At 46.9% G+C, this 23589-nt stretch overlaps 1 protein-coding gene across 1 annotated transcript in view; it reads right to left on the reverse strand.

Moving 5' to 3' along the window:
* The window catches only part of CSMD2 (CUB and Sushi multiple domains 2), a 607194-nt gene that overhangs the window by 263350 nt on the left and 320255 nt on the right, over nucleotides 1-23589 (reverse strand). The window contains exons 11-12 of the mRNA XM_030326876.2: nucleotides 6554-6657; nucleotides 3322-3434 (exon numbers count right to left, since the gene is read on the reverse strand). Of these exons, the coding sequence (XP_030182736.1) occupies nucleotides 3322-3434; nucleotides 6554-6657 (217 nt within the window). The remainder of the gene's footprint in view (nucleotides 1-3321; nucleotides 3435-6553; nucleotides 6658-23589) is intronic.

The raw sequence follows: 23589 nt of genomic DNA on the forward strand, positions 1-23589 counted from the left end.
GCCAGTGTGGGGAGTGAGGGTCCCAGGTGCGGAGTGCAGGCGGGATGCGGGGACCCGGCGCCAGGCCTAGCAGCGCAAGCCCAGGCCACCTGCAGGACAGGCAAGGAGCCATGTGCTCCCCGGCAGAAGAGGACACGCCCCGGAGTGGGGAACAGTGGCGATCATGGAAGGCATGGGTGCAGGGGAACGTTAGCAGCCCAGGGGAAGGCGCCTCTCTGCGCCAGGCACTGTGCAAGGAGCTCTCTGTGACCCCATTTCACTCTCATCACAAGGCTCTATGGTCACCATTATCATCTCCATTTCCTGAGTGCGAAACTGAGGCTCAGACAGATCCTATGACTCGGCCAGTCCCACAGCGGAGACCAGCCAGGATTCACCAGGTCTGGCCCACTTCCGAGCCTGTTCCCTCTTCACAGAACCGGCTGCCTCTGTGAGCAGAGCCCATGTGGCCCCGGTGGGTTGGCCATGTACATAAATGCCCAGACTATCTTCCTGATTTGCCAGGGGTCAAGGAGAGGTCCTGCTGATCCCTAGTCTGTGACTAGCAGGCAGGACAGTTTTGAGAAGGCTTTGGTTTTCTGTTCTGGCCCAGGCGGCTTGCTGCTGCAGTCTCAGCACCCAGCTGCGAGCTGCTCACGTGACAGGATCATCAGTCCAGGCTGGGCGGGAGGACACATGACCTCACAAACAAAACCCTGACCATCAGTAATGAGGAGCCCAGCTCATGCTCTATGGCCCATTTGACCAGGGCAAAGCTTTGGCTTCCATAAAGATTTTATAAGGGATTGAAATTCTGTCCCTTTGGAGACCGCTGGTAGAGCGGGAAATCGTGGGCTTTGAAGCCAGAGACACAGAATCGAATCTCGGCTCTTCCAGGTCCCAGACTTGGTGTGACCCCGGGCAGGTCACTCCACCCTTCTGAGTTTCAGGTTCCTCGTGCACAAAAGAGCAGCCGTCCGCTAGCTGTCACAATGAGCGAGATGAAGCAGAGTTTCTCAAACTGGTGTTTAGCCACAAATCCCCTCGTAAAAGATGGCTTAGAAGGAACAGAAGGATGGAGAAGACATGGAGGCAGCGGCAGAACCCTCCCTGCTAGGCACCCCCTCCCCGACCCTGGTGGTCCCTGAGGGTACCCTAAGTCTTTGCACACCACTGCTTGAAAACCTTGAGAAAATTAGCACAAACCTCCTGACACATAACAGGGCATTCAATGTTCTGTCCCTTTCTTTTCTGGTGAAACCACACCAAACAAAGCTAATTCCTCTTTCCCACGTGGCAACCCTTCAGATATTTAGATGCAGCTCTCAGTTCTCCTGAGTCCACTCTTCCCCCAAATATACTTTCAGAGGGCCGTTAACCTTTGTCACTGGGCTTGACTTCAGCCCTCTCCCTACCTGTCCCCACAATTAAGCCCAATTCTCGGTGCCTGGGCAGAACAGAATAAAGCACAACTAACTCCCTGAGGTAAATTCCAGGCACTAAGTTTCCGAACCTTAACAGAGGACATGGTATTTATTCCCACTGCATCTGATCCTGGTAACTTGGGCAACTGCTCCGACCCATCGAGGTCTTCCTGCACCTTGTTTGCTGATTCCTATACTGTCGTCCCTTTCCGGCTCATGCTATTCATGTCTTATCCATGCCATTGATAAAATATGGACAGATTAAGGGCACATGGGTGGCACAGGATTACTTCTCCCCACTTCTGGAAACATTCAGTGCTGAACATGCACAGAATTTCAGAAATGGGGAAAACTCTGAGTCCAAATCCATTCCCATTTTCCAAGGGCTTGAGTGTCAGAGAGGCCTGAATTAGGGTCTCCTGACTTCCCTCCGCTGCCCCCCAGAGCTGCATGTAACTCTGGTACCCAAAGAGACACTGGTTTAACTACTTGTGTCCTCACTCACTAGTCACTCATAATTGCTGTGTAATTCTTATTTTCACATCCTTTATCAAACTTACTGTTTGCAGAAGCCCTGTGTCCTAGGGCATATTATTACATCCATGTCACAGATGAAGAAACAGAGAGCCAGAGAGGCTCCCTGACCTGCCATGGAGCTAGAAAGTGAGAAAACCAGGATGTGGACCCACCAGCACCCGTCACCCCGTAGGTGTTCTCTGTCTGCTGTTCTGTGTCACCTCGACATGTGCTTTCCATTCTTACAACAGTACCTTCACTGTCCTGGCCTCCAGAACAGGGAGAGAAAACATTTCTGTTCTTTTAAGCCCCCCAGTTCGTGGGCCTTCTCCAGAGTGGTTGTAGGAAACTAACACACCTCCTGTGTACCCAATCTGGAGACAGAGCACAGGTCCTGGTACAGGAAGAAGTCCTGGTCCCTGGGACACACTGAGCAGAAGAAGAGTCTCTAGGAGTTTCTCCCCCAACTCATCTCATGTAGAATGATCAGGTCTCTGGATGGGGGTGGGTAAATACCTTCTCTCCCTTATCCCCTCCCTTATCTGATAGCCACCGAGTCATTTTCAAGACTCAAGGCTCACTTTCTTGATAGAGCCTTTCCTGATGCCACACAAAGGATGAATGCCTCTTTCTCTGTGCTCCCACTGTCTGTTTGCCACAGGTATCTTGCTTCAGTGATAGCTCGTGCGTTTTTTCCTCTCACTACTAGAGTGTGAACTCCTTGCAGGGGCTTGGATCTGATGCATCGGATCCCCTAGTGCTGGGCTAGGCTCTGCCACCAAAGAAATGTGACCAAATGCCCAGGGGGCTGGCCTCTGCTCCCCTTTCTGTGGGGACTGGCATTGGCAGTCATCATCAGTAGGAAGTCTGGAGGCACACATAAGGCTGATGGTGGTGGTCTCTCCTGGGCCCAGGGTTTGCTGTTCCCTTAATGCTGATTCTCAGTAGATTCAGGTCATCTGCATTTGTACCCTCCTCAGGCCACCAATGGTGTGTGTGTCCCCAGCCCTGTGCGCAGTTACTCATCACTGTGACCCATATATGGGAGCTTGGGAAGCTACTTCTTGCAGTCTAAAGATAAAAAAATAAGCAAGTCTCCAAAAATTTATGGGGTCTTTTAAAGGTCTACACAAGCCAGGTATGAATTGCGGATGAAACTAATGTATGCGTCTGGTGCTGTGTGTTCTGTGCTTCACGTGCTTTATCCCAGATAATCCTCAAAACAGTCCAGGGACCCACTGCATGAAGGAGGTGAGGCTCAGAGAAGTCGGATAACGTGCCTAAGGAGACAGGAAGCTAGAACGGGGCAGAACCAGGATGCGAACCCAGGGCTTGCTGATTCCACATCCAGACCCCAAGTCTGATCCTACAGTGAGTGTACTGGCTCCTCAAGAGCAGTTACCTTCGTAAGAAGCCTTGAATCCCAGGGAGCTGCCACTGCCATCGGTCTGGAAGAGGAGCCACATTTGATGGTTGGTGCTGACAATGAGATCTGGGACCGACGTACCTGTCAGGCTGTCAGGAGAGAGAGATTTAGAGGCGTGCACCCCACCATGGCACCCCACTGAATGACTAGAAGCCCTGGCCACTCAGGCAAATCCCTGGCCCCACACTATTTGACTCTGGAGCCCAGAGCATGTGCTCCAGGGGCGGGAAGACTCACCACCTCTCCCCTTCAGCCACAGGTGGGGCTTGGATTTAGCCCCTGGGCTCAGGAGGGTGATCTGTGTCCTTGCTTTCTCAGGGGACAGAATAGCTGCAGTCAGATCTAATGAAGGGGTGTCTACAATCCTGCCACCTTCGATCTCTCATGTGAACTGTACTGCAGAAAAGACGCAGACAGAAACCCATTGCTGCAGTCAGAACCCAGCCATTCCTTTGAATGAGACATCTCTTTCCATTCTATATATGAAGCAAGTCTTAAAGTGCAACTGTCACTCTGGGGCCACATTCTTTCTGAAGAACAGAGTTTAAGCATGGGGAAGATTCTGATTCAACTCACATTTACCAAAACCTATCCAAACAAGACAATTTTCCATCTATTATCTTATTAAATGGCCCCAGTAGGCCAGGGAGGGAGGGGTTGCATTATCCCCATTGTACAGATGAGACCAGGGTGTAGAATGGACAGTGGCTTTACCAAGGTCAGCCTGATGGAGAGTGGTAGAGCCAGAGTCCCGTGCATAGGCTGGGGTTTCCATAAGGAACCATCCTCTTGCTGCTGAGACCAGACAGATCACCAGCACAGATTGGGAGTTGGTTGTAGATGGTGTGATTGGATCAACGGGTCTTAATCTCTGCTCCATTCTGGGGTCTCAAAGCTTGGAGGGCCATTGAGTTGGCTGCAGGGATGATGATCGCAGCATGAGTGCCATAGGGGTGGAGCTATACCTGGGGTACACCAGCCTGGCCCATGTGACATCACTGGGTTAGGGTGCTGGCATTCTGTAGTAAGGACTGAGGCCAAGCCAGGGCTGGCTCCTGACTCTAGGGTGGCAGAGTCTGTTTGACCCAACTATGACAACAAAGGAGTCCAACCATTTTGTGTGTTTCCCTGAGGTTTGAGATTGACATTGGCCTAAAGAGATAGGAGTGTGAGGGCAGAGCCCCTGGGCTGTTACAGAACTTATTGGGAACTCACCCAAACTACACAGGTCCAGAGACCTGCATGTAAACCCCGGATCTGCCATTCATTTGCTGTGGGGCCCTGGGCAAGTGGTTGAGCCACTCTGGGCTTTTTTATTTCATGTTAAATAAGGGGTTTGGGTTGTATGATCCCTAAGAATCTTTTCAGCTCTGCTGTTTGGAAGGCTCTCTCTATGACAAAGTACACTGGGATTTTGTCTTTGGAGGAGACAGAACTGGTTTCCTGGCCTTCTGGGCACACTGGACTGATGTAACATATAGGGCAGATGAGTGATGAGGATCCACCAACAGAAGGAAGAGGGTATGATGGCTAGTTTTGTGGTTCAATTTTACTGGGCCAAAGAGTACCCAGATAGCTGGCTGAATATTGTTCTGACTGTTTCTGTGAAGGTGCCTTTGGATGACATTAACATTTAAATTGGTAGACTGAATAAAGCAGATTCCCCCTCTCAGTATGCGTGGGTCTCATCCAGTCAGTTGAAGTCCTACATTGAACAAAAAGAACTCTTTTTGCCTGCCAGACTTCCAGCTGGGACAATGCTTGCTTGCTTATCTATCTGTCTGTCTGTCTATCCATCCATCCATCCATCCATCCATCCATCCATCCATCCTGCCTTGGACCTGAATAAAAACATTAGCTCTCCCTGGGTCTAGAGCCGCTGGCCTTTGCACTAAAACTACATCAACAGCTCTCCTGGGTCTCCAGCTTGCCGACTCACCCTGCAGATCTTGGGGCTTGTCAGTCTCCATTATCATGTGAACCGATTCCTTAAAATAAATCCCTTGCTCTCTGTGTACATCCTATTGGTTCTGTTTCTCTGGAGAACCCTGATGAATACAGTGGAGTAGGCAGGGGGGAGGGGATGTCCTTCAGGCTCACATTCCATTTCTTTCTCCTAAGAGATTCCAAGTCCCAGCCATGTCACCTGATTCAGAGGGTAATGTCATGAGTCATTTAACTGTCCTGACAGGATCTTCTCTGGCAGGTGTGGGAAGGGCCCAGAACAGAACAGCTCCTGGACAGGGAAGCTATTACTGAATAGCCATTTCTCCTTCAGTATTAAAAGCAGAGGGTGTTAGCCTGGTCGGGAAGGGGTACGGCATGGGATGCTCTCCTTGACTAAAATCAAAAGGCATGGACTCAAGTGCTGGTTCTGCCTCCAACTAGTTTTGCAACCTTTGGGTCTCAGTTTCCCTACCTGTTAAATGGGGATAATAACACAAATTAAATGAGATATCTCATGTGAAGTTTCCCTTCCCAGTACCTGGCACATGGCAGATGTTTGGTGTACATGAAACCCTCCCCCCTCCTCTCCCTGCCATCTGGGCAGGGGAGAGGAGCAAGATCAGGCTGTCTGTGCTGGGCCACATGCACCAACAGGAGTGTTTTCCTATGTTTATGTCAGGCTAGTGGTGGTGGGCAAAAGAGGAGTTAATGCTCCTCACCAGACGCAAGACCCAACACAATGGAATCCCAGGACAGCGAGATATTACCTTCTCCCTTGACTAGACCACATGACACTAGCCTTTCGTTGCTCAGGAAATGTGGCCATCATGTGTATGTGGTCCCAGATCCCTGAAACCATCCATTTTCCAGATAGTTCTTAGCATGCGGGAGGTTAGCAAAACACTTCCCCTGTCTCTGTCTGAAGTCAGACTGCCACGGATGGACATGGCCTTGAGAAGAAGCTGGAGGATGGCAGAAGCAGGGTCTACACAGAAGCAGACCATCATGTGGAATGCTCCAGGCATGCACACAAAGCCTTGACTCTCCCTGCTCCCTGAGAAATGGTTCATTCTATACTCTCTTCCTGCGAGAATTTGGCCAGTGCTCTGGAACAGAGGGGCTGAAACCAGCAGCACAGCAGGACCCCTGTCCTTGACATGGTGTGGCCCGGGGACCAGAAAGGACATGATGCATCATTCCACCACCCCTGTGCCAGGGGCATGTGCTCCCACCCTCCCGACCACAGCCCTACTTCACTCACACGTAGAGGACAGTTTTCTGATCCCCGTCCTGCCCGCCGTCCCCCACCGTCAGGGTGTCGTAGCCCCTTTCCAAGTCGAAGTCCTCAAAGGCCAGCTTGATCACCTGGGGAGGGAGCATGGGGTTAGGGGGCAGGTAGGGGCTGCCAAGAGACACGCGTACAGCTGTGAGGACAGTGAGAAGTTCCCTCCTTGGGTCCCGATGCCCAGAGTCCCTGCGACACCTCTCCACATAACCCTTGATCCAAACTGAGCATTTCCATGCCACCTCTTGGAGCATGAGCTATTTTTTTCCAGGCCATAGTCTCTAGAGTCCCCTGATGTTTTCCAAAGATGTTCACAGCACATCTGGCCAATTCTGGGGACTGTTATGGGAACATCAGGCACATCTGGCTGCCTGTGAGAAGATTAGATTCTTTCTTCATGCTTTAATGCACAGAAATCCCCTGGACTTGGTGTCAATTTTTCAGGCCACATGTGGCATCTCAGCTATCTAGCCCCCAGGGATCTGGGGGGCAGAACTTTCTCTTAGCCTCTCTTCTTCCTGCTTTGCTCCACCCTCTTTTATTTGTTGAATAAATGAATGTTCCAGGAAGGAGGTTTCAACAATGTTCTCTCTTGTTCCAGTCCTGCCTTCGACAATATTTACTAAACACACAGCATATGCCAGGTCTAGGAGGTGGGGTTTCAGCAGTGAGCATGGTCCCTGCATTTGGTGAGCAGGGGAGACAGAAAGTACACTGAGAATTGCCATGCTGGTTGATAGGTGTCCCGGTGAGGGGCCTGTGGCTCACAGAGCCTGCACCGGGGGTAGGAGGAAGATGGTCCGTGGTAGTGCTGAGGGTTTTGAAGCCTACAGACGACGGTCAGGCTGCAGGAGGATGCTGGGAGAGGGAAGGACCATTCCGAGGAGCCAGAGGCACAGGGCCTGAGCTGTGGCAGAGATGGGACATTCTAGAACAAGTGTTCACTGTCTGTTGATGGAAGGTCCACACACTAAGCACACCTGCTAGCTGTTTCACTATGGGGGACGATGTGGTTGGAGGTTCAGTGCAAGGAGGTGACTCAAGAAGGTCCAGAACTTGAGAATTTTGCCTGGAGCTAAGTCCAAAGGGTCTTATAATCTCCCCTGATCCAAAGAGTTGGAGTTTATCCTGAGGGAGAGGTGGTAGAAAAGTTTTAAACAGTGGGTGGCAGGGGCACATGGGCGTTTGAGAAAAACATCCGTCTGGCTGCTCGTGTGGAAACGGATGTGGTGGGAGTGAGGCCAGAGTGGTGAGGATGGTTCTAGGCATTTGTACTCAACTAGGTGAGCGATGGAGGTGGGGGGGGGTGGGGGGGCTGGAAACGAGAGACAGGGCCTGGCAATATTTAGGGCTTTGTGACTGGATGGGTGGGGACCAAGGGAGGGGACGGGATTCTGGATGACTTGTGGGTCTCCGAACAGGTGGATGGTGGTGCCATTCATGAAGACAGGACACAGAGAGACACCACTCCTAATGGCTAATCTGGGCCTCTTTTTATCGGTTTCATTTTTTTAAAGGTTTTATTTAAATTGCAGTTAGTTAGCCTACGGTGTAATATTACTTGCAGGTGTACAATATAGTGATTCAACATTTCCACACAACACCTGGTGCTCATTCACGACAAGTGCACTCCCTAACCTCCATCACCCTCCCCCATCTCCTCCTCCCCTCTGGTAACCATCAGTTTGCTCTCTATACTTGAGTCCATTTCTTGGTTTGTCTCTCTTTTTTCCCTGCTTATGATCATTTGTTTTGTTTCTTAAATTCCACGTATGGGTGAAATCATATGGTATTTGTCTTTCTCTGACGGACTTATTTCACTTAGTATTATACTCTCTTGCCCCATCCATGTTGTAGAAAATGGTAAGATTTCATTCTTTTTTATGGCTGAGTAATATTCCATTGTGTGTGTGTGTGTGTGTGTGTGTGTGTGTGTGTGTGTACACTCCACATCTTCTTTATCCATTCATCTGTGGTTCCAATCTGATGAAGACTTTCCCCTCCCAGTGGGGAGGCTGGAGGTGTTCTTTGTGTTCTATTCTATGACCCAAGGAGTAGAGAATTCTCATGGATGGTTTTTCCTTGTTGTGCAGGTGTCCTCTGTGCAAACCCACAAACTGCTAGGGGACTTGCACAGCCTCACCCCCGGGTGCCTTCAGGGATCTCAGAGGCCAGCTGCTGCTGCGCTGATTCATCAGCCTGGCCACCATTTCTGAGGGCCCCTCTGCACGGGGCATGGTGTTCACAGTGGGGAGCATCTCTGTTATAAGTACACCCTCGAGCACAGAACAAGATGGCAGAGGAGATGAGTGCCACTGGCTGGAAGGAAGGCTTCCCAAAGGAAATGAAGCCCAGGCTGAGTTCAGGAGATGAACCCGAGTTACCTAATGGATGAGGAAGGGGAAGCCATCCAGGCGGAGGGAGGAGCAGGTGAACGGGCAAAGGTCTAGAGACTCCTGACAGTGGCTTAATGCAGACGGAAGTGGAGGCTGGTGATGGGAGGAAGTGGGAGGACCAGATTAGGAAAGGCTGTCTGTCATGCTAAGGATTTGGGCTTTGTCCTAAAGGCAAGGGGAAATGATGGACGATTTGTGAGGAAAGGTGTGACGTGTCATTTTTGTTTTAGCAGCAACAGCACTGAGGGCTGGTGGGAAACCCAGGAGAGCCTGAGCTGTGGCAGTGTGTGTGTGAGGGGGGTATGTGTGCCTGCAGCAGGCAGCGGCTGGGGTGCGTTAGGAAAGAGGGGACAGCAGGTAACTGTCAACAGTGAGTGGGGATGCCTTAGCCCCTCTGGTTTTCCCACTGACAGGCAAGATCGCCCCCCACGCTCCCTGATGGCCAATGGCATCACTGGGGGACCATCTGCTCAGGCTGGAAACTCCTTCCCTTCTCACTCTCCCTGGTCCTGTCCTATAAGAATAATGTCACCATTTCCCAGCCAGACACACATGGAGGAGACCTGGGGATCTGCTGGGATCTGGGCATTGGCAACTCTGGTTTGTACAGACCCCTCCTTCCCCATGGGCTCCCCTAGCAATGTCTCCTCCCTGAGGCCCGTCTTCTCCAAGTGCTCCGATACCCTTCCTCACCTCTGTGTCAGCACTTACCTGCTGTACTGGCACTGATCTGTTTACCTGCTCCTCCACTACATGTGCCAGGCACGTGCCAGGGGCTCAGACAGTGCTAAATCAGAGAACATTTTCCAAACCCTTCCCAGTTCTCCAGCAAGGACAGATTGCTAGGCTCCCAGTCCCCCATACAAGTTACCATGTGGAATAAAAGCTGGCAAACTATTTCTGTAAAGGGCCAGAGAGTAAATATTTAAGCATATGATGTGTGTTGCAACTACCCACCTCTGCTGTTGTAGCACGAATGCAGCCATAGATAATATATACGTGAATGGGTATGACTGTGCTCCAGTAAAACCTGATTTACAAAAAAAAGCAATGCTAGCTTGCTGACCCCTGGTCTATGAGATTCTTTGAGACACCTAATCACAGTTTTTGATCATCTTTTCGTAACGAGAGTTCTTCACTACAAGCACTGACCCTACAGCATGCTCAACTCTGCTCTGAGCAGTTTAGATGCATCAATTCACATCGACTCACAACAGTAGCTACTATGAATACCTCCAGTTTACAAATGGCACAGAGATGTTAGGCGACTTGCCTAAGATCACATGGCCAATTGGTAGAACTGGGACTCACCAGGCCACCAGAGGCCAGGCTCTTTGCCACTCGCTGCCTCACAGCAGCCCCAGTGAGGCCTTAGGTCCACTGGGTAGGGACCATGACTTACCCTTTCAAACCCTCCCTAAGCTCTTTTGCTGAATCCCAGCAGCATGGCAAACGCTTGGGCACACAAAATCCTGCCAAGGCTGGCAGTGCCTTTTGCAGGAGGAGGGGCCTGGCCTCTGCAGGGAATAATGGCCCTGGATGCACATTCTTGCCACCATCACCCCCTTGCAGCCAGCCCTGGGGCAGAGGACACTGGCTCACCAAGCCACCTCCAAAAAAGGCAGGGTATGATTATTATGTCTATAATGGGAAAATATTGCTTGGAAGGCCAGAACCCAGAGCCATAAAATGATTCCCATCACTGGTTAGAGCAGCCATGGATGTGAACTGCATTTTAGAGCATCTGACCCTAACGCAGGAGATAATTACACCGAGTAGACCGTACAACAGACATAACATTGCAGTTTCGGGACAGGCCCCCAGTGCACAACGTACTGATGCTTTCATTTTTTTCCCTCCTCTCTTTGGCCTTTGTTTAAAGATGAGATCCTATAATGACTCATTAACTAACACGCACATCAATCACATTCGCAAAGTGTCTTCCCGACACAGGAGAGTGGCAGCACGTGAAACAGGCGTGATCAAAGAGGCATATTTGTATACAGCTCAGACACCCAATTTGTGCCCATTATGAGTAGATGAACCCATCATCTAGCACAGAGTGACTGAGCACCTGCCATGTGCCAAGCACCGAGCTAGCTGCTTCCCAAGTGTTACCTCGCCTGCCTGGCAGGTTAGAAGCAGAACCCCAATGCTGAGAGCACGGTGAGGATGGTGATGGCTGGGGATGGCAGTGAAGGGGGAAATGACAGGGGGCTGCCCAAGGAGGGAGGTGTGCTGGGCCCCACAGGATGGAGAAGGGTGTGCTCTCTGTCCAGTAGATCCTGTGAATAGTGAACTAGGAAGGAAGAGCAGGGAAGGCAGTCAAGGCAGGGCAGGGGTGAGGGGGGAGAGCAGCCTGGTGGGGTCTGCAGTTGGCTTTTGCCTGGCAGGCCAGAGCGGGTGGTCTGGATTTGATGATGAACATGAGGGGAAGCTGTAACTCAGCATGAAGGGAGGGCTGGAGGCAGCGAGACCTGCCAGGAGGCTGGTACAGGGCCCTGGAGTGGTGGGAAGGGGGAGGAGTCTGGAGACTATCACCTCAGCACACAGCTGCCTTCCGGGGAACAGTGGGGGATGGGAGTAAGGCCATGTGCAATGCACACCCTGGGTTCTGGAGGATAGTCCTTGCTTCCCTTTTTTTTAAACATTACTTTTATTTTTTATTTTATTTATTAATTTTTTGAGAGAGAGACAGAGGGAGGGAGAGAGAAGCAGGGCTTACCCGAAGCGGGGCTTACCTGAAGCGGGGCTCAAACTCACCCAGTGTGGGACTCAAACTCACAAACCCTGATCACCTGATGCGGGACTCAAACAAACCCTGAAATCATGACCTGAGCCGAAGTCAGATGCTTAACCTACTGAGCCACCCAGGAGCCCCAGTCTTTGCTTCCTGAACACTGCCCAGGGCCTCCCAAAGGGCAGGGATCCCCAGGCCTGCCAGCCTGTGCCCAGTGCCTCAGTAAGGCTGCAGGGATCTGACAGCTCACAGGCATTTTTTTTTTTTTTTTTTTTGGAAGCTGGAATCCAAGAGACCCAGCCGGAGACAGTTTTGTCCAAGGAGTGAATTTTTGTAACAGCCTCCCTGCTGGACTCCCTGCCTCTGCTGCCTTCCTTCACTCTGTACCCAAAGCTCTGTGCCCCAGGATCCCTTAGAGTAGGGGCTGGATGACTATGGTCCTTGGGCCAAATCGGCCTGTGGACTGTTTTTGTATGGTCCCTTGAGCTAAGAAGTACTCTTACATTTTAAAATATTTAACAAACAAATAAGCCATTACAAAGAAGAATGTGCAACAGAAACTTCACGTGGTCCTCGAAGCCTAAAATATTTATCATCTGGCTCTTTACAGAAAAAGTGTGCCGGGCCTAGAGCAAGGTTTTTCAAGTTGACTTCCCAGGCACTGGAGGGTTCCATGAAGGTACTTCCCTGGCCACCAACACAGGTGGAGAGGGAGCCACAGTGGGCAGAGCCCTCCTCCAACCAAAGCAGTTCCTTTTGATCTAGTTCATGTCTGGGGATTCTGTGACAGACATCGACTGTGGCTTACTCAGTGTCTCTCCCTCCGTTTACCCGTACCTAACAGAACTCTGAGGGTGGAGTGCAGCAATGAACCTAGCTAACCTCAGAGCTAAGGATGGCTAAGCAACAGGGTTCTGGGCAATGAGACACGAGCTGAAGAGCCCTCAGGGCATTTCCCCACCTTTCTCCTTGCTTTCCCAGAATACAGATATGAGGACCCAGGTGGAACAGCCTTCTTGTGATCGTGAGGACAAGAGCCCGCACACAGAGAACGGCAGAGGGAAAAATAGAAGGTGCTTGAGACCTGAATGAAATATGAAACCAGCCCTGGACTCTTCACTTCCGGGCCTCTGGTCTATGAGGGAATAAACTGTTTTGCTGAAGCTTCTGTGGAGGCATTTTCTCCAGTTCAGAGCCAATCACAACCTACTGGCTACAGGTTCTGAAGAAAGGCTTCATCACCATGGAAAAGTGTGCCAACTCTTGATCCCCAGGATTAAGCTCAGCATCTTGGCAAGGAAATCCGAGGCTTAAATGGCATTGTCTGCCCCTTCCCAGCTCATTAGAGCTCCCTTCCACCATGGTCTGCTCCAGTCCTACTTCCCCTATTCTGCCTCAGAGCACTTCTCTGAGCCCCTGAGGGCTGACCGTGCCCCCCCCCCCCCCCCCCCCCCGCCCAGCCTCGGTTTACTAATGCTGCTGTCAGTTTGACCACTAGTTCCATGAAAGGGAGGGAATCCCTTTTCCTGGGCACAGCCTGCATGGTGATCCCTGGCCAGGTCTTGCTGAGGGCCCAGATCAGGGCTGGACAGGTGGCTCTTGGGGTTGGGGAGGAAGGCAGGCCAGTGGGAAGGCTGACCGTAACCCTGGGAGTTGAAGGGGAGTGGCTGCCAGTACCCTTGAGGCTTTGGCGGAGGCTGGGAAAGAAAGCCCAGGGGCAGAAACTAAGAACTTTCAGAAGTTCCGGAACTTTGGTCACTAACTCAGGTTGAATTCTCGAGGCTCTGAGAGTAGCAAAGCCTTTCATCCATTCATGGGCTCATCCACTCACTGACTGATGAATTCATTTATTCACTTATTCATTCAACCGTTAAAATGCATTTGCCAAGTGCTCTGCTTTGGAGAGGCAGCTGCAGGCAAGCGAAACGTGGCCACTGTCCTGAGAGACCTCAGTCTCGAAGAGGAGACGCGGGAGCATGTGGATGGAAAACACCACGCGGTGTGACGGGTGCTGGCACTGTGGACGCATGGGGATGGGGCACATATGAGGGCCACAGAAAGTCCTGGACAGTGGAGGAGCAGGGCCTGCCTTGAAGAACACAGGAGGGGGTGGGGGGACACCAAGGCCACAGCCAGGTCAAGGAAGAAAGGAACACCAAGAGGTGACGTACAGTGAGGACAAGGGTAAGAGGCACGGAATCAGGTTTAGCAGGTTTTGCAGGAAGTCATTAAAGGGTCCCACTCCAGGAATGGGCTTGGGGGACTTGGGGGAGACCCTTCTGGTAGCCAGCCAGCCTCTCACACGGGGCCCAGCACGGACAGGGCATGAGTACATGTTTGCTGAATGTTCACAAGTGAGTGAACAAATGGGCCAACAAATGTGCTCCTGACATTTGCACCAGCAAGTGATCATTTGCCTGGGGCGTGATTTCTCAGTTCTGCAGGTCTACAAAGGGGGAGTGATACTGGTAATCCCCAAGGAACAATCATCAAAAGGCTGTTATCTTTGGCTTTGAGGTTCCTAACAGGAGCTTTCCTTTCCCTCTCCTTTCCTTGGCCCACCGCCCTCCTCCTCCCACCTCTCTCTGTCTCCCCTGCCTTGCTTTTACTTCCTCTCTAGCGAACGTGGCTTGACTCTCGGGCTCACATCCAGCGAGGTTCACGTGCAAATCAGATCATGTCTTGAGTTCACACCGAGGAGCTTCAGAAGAAAGGTAGATGTGTGCAGGTAGGGGGCACCGATGCGGGTCTGGGCTTCAGTTCTGACTGCAAAAATGGCATCGGTATGTCTTCTGGGAGGCCCAACTGAGAGGACCTGACAGGAGGCCCCCAGGCTTCACGTGGCAGGGCTGTACCTGAGAGATACCTGACCCAGAGACAGGTCTTCTCCGTCAGTTCTTTGCACATTCAAACATCTGCTGAGCTCCTCCTTTGTGCCAAGCACCCACGCTGACTGAAGAAGGACTCAACAAAATGCCATCCCTGCTTTCAGGGCACTCATGGGCTATGGGAGAAGGAGATTCTAAACATAGCACGACATGATACCCACACAGACGACAGGTGCTGATAAAATGCTATAGGAACCGAAGTAGAACAAAGACTTGGTTGGAGCTAGGAGGGCTTCTCAGAAGAAGGGGTATTTGGGCTGTGTCTCAAAGGGGGACAGAAATTTGGAGGGGAAAGGAAGGCACACTGAGATAGGATGTGCCCGGACAGAGGTCTTAAAGGGCCAGGTATGTCTACAAACTAGGAGTTCAGTGCGGCTGAAGCCAGGGTTGCCTGAGTGGAGGGACGGAGGGACGGGTGGGCCCTGTGCGCTTTGCTCCAAGGCAAGGGGGTGGTTGTTTATCCATAAGCTTGGCTGGTCAGAGCCTCAGGGGCACCCTTTAAAGGTACAGGTTCCAGGCATCCATCCCAGATCCACTGAATCATATCTTCAAAGAGCTCTGGAATTTGTGCCTCAAAATACCTCTCTGGGTATTTTTGATGATTAACCAAAGTTTGGGAATATTATTGTGGGTAGAATGACTCTAAGGACCAAGATAGCCCACGTGGCCAAGGTGGGGCTGACATTTCTCAAGGATATCTCAATCAAAGGGAGAATGTGGAGTCATTTGGAATAGGCCAGCATCACTTGCTCTGAGCCTTGTCTCTTCTCCTTGAATATGCTAAGCTTCCAGGAAGATGGACTGGGTATTTGTAATTGTTTTATTCTTAGTTTACTGAGTACAGACCTACCATTCACCCACCACCCCAATAAGACTGTAAGTTCTTGTCCCCATGGTGCAGAGCTCATGTTCTGCCCATAGGTGCTCCATCAATGCTGGTGTCTTGACATAGGTTCTTGGCAATTTCCACACCAGAGCATTTTATTTCTCTTTGGACCTTTTTATGGCTCCTGAGGGCAGTGGGGGGGAGGGGAGTCCTAGTTACTGGAACATTCCTCCCTCTTAAGCTCAGCCAGCAAAGGTTCTAGAAGGGGAATGGAATTCCAGGAAGAGTCCTCACATCCACAGATACCCAGGTGCCTGGGATGAATAATCATTTCATGACCATAAGGAGAGGCAGGGACATGTGTCCCGCTCTGCTCACTTGCAGGCAAACCTCAGCCTCTCCTAACACCATCCTTCTTCACCTGCTCCTTGCAAGGGAGACCCTGTCGTCTCAGTCCTATGTGCCTCTCACTTACTTCAGATACTTCCACATCTTCACTCTCTTCCTCTTTGCCTGCTCCGCCCTCAGCCTACAAACATCCTCTAGTTTCTAACGTCCTAAACAAACCAACACTCTGAGCAGCCCCAAACATTCTGTCCACGCTCCTTCCCTCTCATGCCCTTTCTCCTTCCTTTATGTCACCTTGAAACTTATCAAAAGAGCTATCTAGGCTCCTTGTCCCTAGGGCCTCCCCTCCCACCCATTCACTCCCTGCCCCACAGCTGTTTCTGTCCCCAAAGCTTCACTGAAAGGTCCTCTTCCAAGGCCAAAGGCAACAGTCTCTTTCCAGCGCTTTCCCCAACAAGACTTGTTCATCACCACCACTGTCAGACATATTCTGGTTGGAAACCCTTCCTCCCTCTGTGGTGTGATTCTCCTACCTTACACTGCTCTTCCTGTGTCTTGCACTGTATTTCTTTCATCTATAAGGATGGTGTTCCCAGATCCATTCAGAATCTTCCTATTCTCTTCACTCTCTCCAGGAAGTGTTGTCTATTCCTTAGGCTTCTATTCTCACTCATGTGCTGATGAAGTAACACCCAAATCTCTCTCTTGAACCCAGACTGACCCAGTGTCCAACCAGTGTATCCAAATGTCACTGGATGAAACACAGGCACTTCAAATGCACCACGTTTCCATCCTGACCACTGAAAACACTTCTTCCTGTTTCATTTTCTTTTAAAGACTCCCATTGGGCCAAGTCGGAAAGTATCAAGTCATTATTCATCTGTCCATTGAGTCAATGTTTGCTGGGTGATCATTATGTGCCAGGCACTGTGCTGGTCACTTGGGATACACTGTTGAGTAAGACCCTCTTTCTCTCCTGATCCTCACAGCCAGTCAGCCACCAAGTCCCATTCCATTCCCTACATTCTCTTAAACCTGTCTCCCTCTCCATGTTTCCAAAGCCTTTGGTTGGTGTCCCCATTTCTCTTACTTGGGTAATTGCTTCTGCCTCCTAACTGGTCTCTCTCCCTCCAGTATCCCTCTTGAATCCTCTCCACTGCTGCCAGAGTGATCTTTCAAAAACTCAGACCTTCCTGCTATTGCTTTTGTTCAGAAGAAAGCAGGACTCCCATCCTTACCAAGGCTGATCCCAGGGCTGTCAGTCCTACACCCTCCCATTTACTCTGGGACCTTGTTCCATCCAGCAGCATAGCCCAGCCACTGAAATGTATGGCAGTGGAGTCACAAAGACCAGGTTTAAATCCTGGTGATGCCACTCCCTGGCTATGCACTATGGCTAAGTTTCCTACCCTTTCAACCTATCCACAATTCACGCTCTTTATCCATCAAGTGGGTCTCTTAAAACCTAATTAATTGTGAAGAGGATGAAATAAAATCATTTATACAGAAGGCTTAGCTCAGTGCTCAGCATATAAACTGTTACCGTTATTTTCAAGGGTCTAACACCTGTACCCTTAAAAATCTGTTTCAGGACAAAACCCAAGCCTCTCTGCCAAGCATCTAGGCTGACCATAATCTGGATCCTATGACCTTCCATTCCTCATCTTGATCCAGACATGCTGAATTACTTTCAGTTCTGAGAGGTGTTCTACATCTCAGTGCCTTTACACCTGCATCTACTCTCAGATAATGATTTCCAAGCCAACTCATCCTTTAAGATCCTGCTCAAATGCCTCCTCCTCTGTGAAAACTTCCTGACCTTCCAGTTAGTGGCTCCTTCCAACATTTTCCAAGATAGCGAACTGAATACCCCTCCGTCAGCACTTACCCAAACTCTAGCTTTTTATTTATAGGCCTGTCTTCTCTCCTATGTATTGTTCCTCAAAGGCAGAGATCATATCTATAGTCAATGAATGAAAAAGTCCTCATCTCATGACATATTGTGAACTTGAAGAGACTGTGCTTTTTGCTGTGGGAAATGCTCCAAAGGGGATTGGACAGGCAGTCCTTGGACACACCTGTATCTCTCCTGTGGGTCAGTGGACAAAGTCAGAAACACACTGTGCATTTCCCCTGATGTTTGCAGGAAGGCAGTTCTGATTCTTTAGTCTTGGATTTTGAGTTGCCCCACTTATACCCCCGTCTTTCTGCCCTCAATGCTCCCTGACTCTCCTCCAGTGTGGTGTCAGTAAGGGACTTCCTTCAGCCTTTCTGGGATTCTCAGCACTGCCTGAAGTTCATAAAGAACCCATGGAGATGACAGGAACATCCTTTTTTACAGCTTCATTCTGAGGGAATACCCTTTGGAGAGGCTGTTTTCAGGAACCCAGGTTGGTGTGACCTCCTCCTGCAGGACATGTGAGGGAGTGACTGATATGGGGCCACTGACCTTCACACACCAGCCAAGACTAGCTCTTCTGGGCAGGGGAGGGGAGGGTGAATCAAATTGTTTCTCAGAAACTTCTCAGGCCTTACCTACACTTTCTCTTGCACTTCATCTTCAGGTGCAAAAGAAGACTGAGCTAAGTATCTTTAACAATACCCAAGAAAGAGTCTTTTCATCAACAACTTAATAACTTTGTGGTAGTAAGTTCTTCTTCTGGGCCAGCCTCCATCCCCATGTGGCTGAAGCATCCTTCCCCTTTGACTAGGTTCATCATCAAAAGGTTTGATGAAATAAAATCTTTCTTTATAAAATGCCTCATAGAAGAAATCTGTTTCCATTGTCCCCAGCACTGTGGTCCTAAGCATCTTGACCAAACAACTTAAAAACACTGAGTAAAATTTAAAAAGGAAAAAAAAAGCTTTTTATAAATTAGTAAGTGCTATAAACAGAATCATATATCCCTAAAATTCATATGTTGAAACCCTAACCCCCCAATGTGATGGAATCTGGATATGGAGCCTTTATGGGGGGTAATTAAGGTTAAATGAGGTCATAAGGGTAGGACTGTAATCCAATGGGATTGGTGTCCTTATAAGAGGAGCAGAAGACAACAGAAAGTCTCTCTCTGGATTCACACAGAAGAAAGGCCATATGAGAAGGAGGCCATCTACAAACGAGGAAGAGGCCTTGCCAGAAACTGAGTTTGCTGGCACCTTGATTGTGAACTTCTAGCATCCAGAACTGTGAGAAAAAAAAATGTTCCTTGTTAAGTCTGCTATATTTTGTTATGGCAGCCTGGGCAGACTAATAAAGTAAGAATATTCAGAGTCCAAACCCAGTGATTGTAGGGACTCTAAATGTGATTTAGAGCATGAAGTTGGCATTGGCTTTGAGTGCATTTTTAAAGACTGGTAAAGTAGAGCTCTGGTTTTCAGGGCCTTGTGGAGAAGAGGGAACAGGAGACAAAGATCAGGACCCACCAAGGTGGGGACTCTAGTGTGACACCCCTGAATAAAGCTGCACCCTTAGTGTGAGGGTGACTGAGCAACAAGCATGCCTGCCTTCTCATCTGCCACGACTGTCCTCTGGGCTGGTCTGGAGGCTGATTATTTATCTGAGATCTTGACACTGAGTGGACAGCACACAGAAAACTTCCCGTGAGACTCCTTCACAGTAAGTCTGCCTTCACATGGGTGTGCAGATTACTTGGGTGGTTTGAAACCTTCACACTAAGAATTTACTATCAAAAGGTTTCTGGTTTGGTAATGCCACTAGGCACTGGGCAGAAGTGAATGTAAGCTGTCTCCGGAAGAAACCACCTTCTCCCCAGGTCTCAAAGAAGTCCCATAAAGTTTATGACTCTAACCACACAGTCAAGAGTTATAGACAGAAAAAATAAGGAAACGTGGTTCTATGGGCAAGAAGTAAGAAACGACAGATAACAGAACCAAACTTAAAAAGATCTCAGATTTGGGATTAACAGATACAGAATATAAAATAAGTATGTGTAACATACTTAAAGAATTAAAGAGGGGTCTAAACATATGAGTAGGGGGCAAAATACTATAAAATATGATCAAGAACACTTAAAAAAACAAATAGGACCTCATAAAATAAAAATGGTGCTATTTGAAATTAAAGCAAATCTTCAGGGAATGAATTCAACAGAGATTAGATGCAGCTTAACAGAGAATTAGTGAAAAGAATGAGAGAAAATGGTAGAAGTTGGGGTGCCTGGGTGGCTCAGTTGATTAGCTATCTGACTTCAGCTCGGGTCATGATCTTGCAGTTCAAGCCCTGTGTCGGGCTCTGTGCTGACAGCTCAGAGCCTGGAGCCTGCTTCATATTCTGTGTCTTCCTCTCTCTCTGCCCCTCCCCTGCTTGTACTCTGTCTGTCTGTCTACTTCTCTCACTCAAAAATACTAAAAAAATTTTTTTTTTAATTTTTAAAAAATGGTAAAAGTTATAAAACATAGAAGATGGGGTGAGAAAGATTAATATGCTTTGCCAGATTTCAGGAGCAGGATAGAGAGAGCATAAAGGAGAGAAAACAGTTGAAAAGACAATGGCTAAAAATTTTCCCAAATCAATGAAAGATAACAATCCATAGATTCAAGAGCTTAATGAAGTCAAGCAGGATAAATACCAAGATATCCACAACTAGACACTTGATTATGAAACTGCAGAACAATAAAGACAAGGAACAGACCATAAAAGCAGTGAGAAGAATATCATACAAAGGGATGACAATAAGCTTACAGCCACAATGGAAGCTAGAAGATATTGGAATACTTCCATGTGCAGAGAGAATATGATTATCAGCCAAGAATCAACTACTTAGTGAATACCAATGTTCTTTCAAGAACAAGGGGAGAGCAGACATTTTAAGACAAACAAGAACTATGAAATTTTGTCATCAACAGGAAAATAAATTCTAAAGCATGGACTTTGGACAGAAAGAAATTCCAAAGAGAAGGACTAGATACACAAGAAGGAATAGTGAACAAAGTGGAAATGTGCAAGTAAATCTACATGGACATTAGTTTTATTAAACAAGAATAATCATGACTTGTGAGGAAAAGAAAGGCAACATGAAAATACACACCATAGAGTATGAATTGGGAGGGAGTAATTAAAATCCTCTAAGACCTCTCACTTTACAAGAGGAACATAAAATTACTATTTACATTAGCTTTTATTAAGTGTGCAAATTAATATGTCTTGGGTAACTCTAGAAGAAGTGACATAGAAGTGACAGTATAATTTAAATGGTCTAACTTTTCTAGTTGAAAGATGAATTGTTAGAGTGGATTTTTAAAAATCCAGCTATACATAAGACACACATAAAGCATATGGAAGTAAAAAAGTTGAAAACAAGAGAACAGAAAAGATTTGTTAAATGACCCTCCCCCTGACCAAAAACAACAACAACAACAAAAAGCTTGATCGATAGCATGGGGGGAAAGTTTTAAAGTAAAAAACATTACTATAGGTAAAGAGAGTCATTATATAACTATTTTTGAAAAAGTTCAATTCATCAGCAAGATATATAATTCTCAACTTGCATGTCCAATAACACAGTCTCAAAATATATAAAGCAGAAACTGACAGAACTTCAAGGAAAAATAGGCAAACTACTATCATAGTGGGAGATTTTAATATGCCTTCTTCTGCAGTTGACTGATCAAGAAGACAAAACCAATGAAGATATAAAAGATATAAGCACAATTAACAGGGTTATGTAACGAAGATATTAGAACACAAAAACTACAAAATACAGTTTATTTTTTAAGCACGCAAAGAATATATGTGAAAAATGACATTTCTGATCCAAAAGCATGTCTCAACAGACTTCAAATGATTCAATTACAATGGTCTCTGACCATAAGCTTTAGAATCACTAACAAAAGGACAGTTAGAAAAATCCTTTACTTGAAAATTAAGAAATATTTCTAAAGAATTCATGGTTAAAAGATAAAAGAATAATAGAGTTGGAAAATATTCTTAACTAAAGTATAATAGAAATACAACATATAAAACCCTGTGGGAATGTAGCCAAAATAGTTCTCAGGGGGAAATTTATAGTCTTAGATGCTTAAATAAGTTTGAAAAATAATGAATTAAGCATCAAAATTAACATGCTAAATACAGGAATAACAGAATAAACCCAAATATAACAGGAGGAAAGAAATTGGTGAAGTAAAAAATAAATATATCAAAAGAAATATTAACGGAACCAAAACTGGTTATTTGCAAAGAATAAAAAATGTGAAACCTCTGGCAATATTGATTTAAAAAGATACAAAATTAGAAATAAAAGAGGGAATAAAATATATATAGTAAGAGATAGTATGCACAACTTTATGACCAATAAATTTGAAAACTTACTAAAAGGGACTGAAGAAAAAAAATCCTAATAGTCCTTTGGTCATTAAAAGTATTAAATCTATAGTTTGAAATCTTCCAACAAAGGAACACCAAACCCAGATAGTTCTGCTAAAAAGCTCCACAAAACTTCCAGGGCAGAAGTTATTCCAATCTTTGCTAATAACTCCATAGGACAGAAAGAGAGGATACACTTGCCAAATCATTTTATAAGGCTAAAAGTATCTTGATGAAAAAATCTGGCAAGGTTAATATGAAAAACAAAGGCCAATCTCACTAACAAAACAGAAGCAAATTACCAAACAAAATATTAGCAAATCAGGCATTTATAACAATAATACTAAAAGACCAACTTGAGTTTATCCCAGGAATGCAAGGTTGGTTTAATATTAGACAAATCAACCAATGTCATTCACCACCCTAAGAAAATTAAGGAGCAAATCATGATTATATCAATAGATATAGAAAGGTGCTTGATAAAACTCTACACTCATTCACAATAAAAGTGCTTAGAAAGCTAGGGTAAGAAAGAAACTAAAAATTAAAAAAAACTTCAGCAAACATCATACTTAATGATAAAATAAAAACATTCTATTTAACATCAAACAATGACAAGTGTGCCCATCAATCACAATGACAGATATTATACTGCAGGATTGATAGTATACATTAGGGCAAGAAAAAGAAAAAGAGAAGGTATAAACATTAGAAAGGAAGAAATGAAACCATCATTCTTTGTCCTTTGTAGATATCCCAAATAATTCACAGATAAATTATTATAAAAGTTGCTATGTTAAAAAAAATCAAAGAATAAAAATTAATAGTATTTCTAAACACTAGAAACAACTAGGGATAAAATGAAATTTTAAAAGATATGATTTACAATAGTAACAATAAATAAAGCTACCTAGAGGTAAACAGATTAAATAGATTTTTTTGTGTAAAAAAATTACACAAGTTTATTGACAGCCATTAAAGAAGCCCTACGGAAACAGATGTACCATACTCATGGACTGGAAGACTCAGTATCATAAAGATATCAGTTCTTCTCGAGTTCATCTGTAGTTTTGTCATAATTAAAATACAGATTCAAACAGGTTATTTTGTGGATTTTGGCCAGATACTTGTAAAATTTATGAGGACAAAGGGCATTGCACAGGAAAAAAACTAAATGTGAAATAAACATATGAAGAGATGTATACAGCGGTTCAGAAGTACACACACCAACACAGATAAATCTTAGAGACACAATTTTGAGCAAAGTTGATTAAGAATACATACAACATGATTATGTTTATACAAAGTCCAAATGCTTGCTCACTAAACAATGTTTTTTAAGGATACACACTGACATGCAAACTATAAAGAAAAGCAGAGGAATAACAAGTACACAGTCAAGGTACCTGAGGGATAGGGAATGGAATGAGATTGGTAAGGGACATGAATCACTAAGGTAACTCTGGTTTTTGTTAAGTTGGGAGAT

Source organism: Lynx canadensis, chromosome C1 (assembly GCF_007474595.2).
Source record: "Lynx canadensis isolate LIC74 chromosome C1, mLynCan4.pri.v2, whole genome shotgun sequence".
Lineage (NCBI taxonomy): Eukaryota > Metazoa > Chordata > Mammalia > Carnivora > Felidae > Lynx > Lynx canadensis.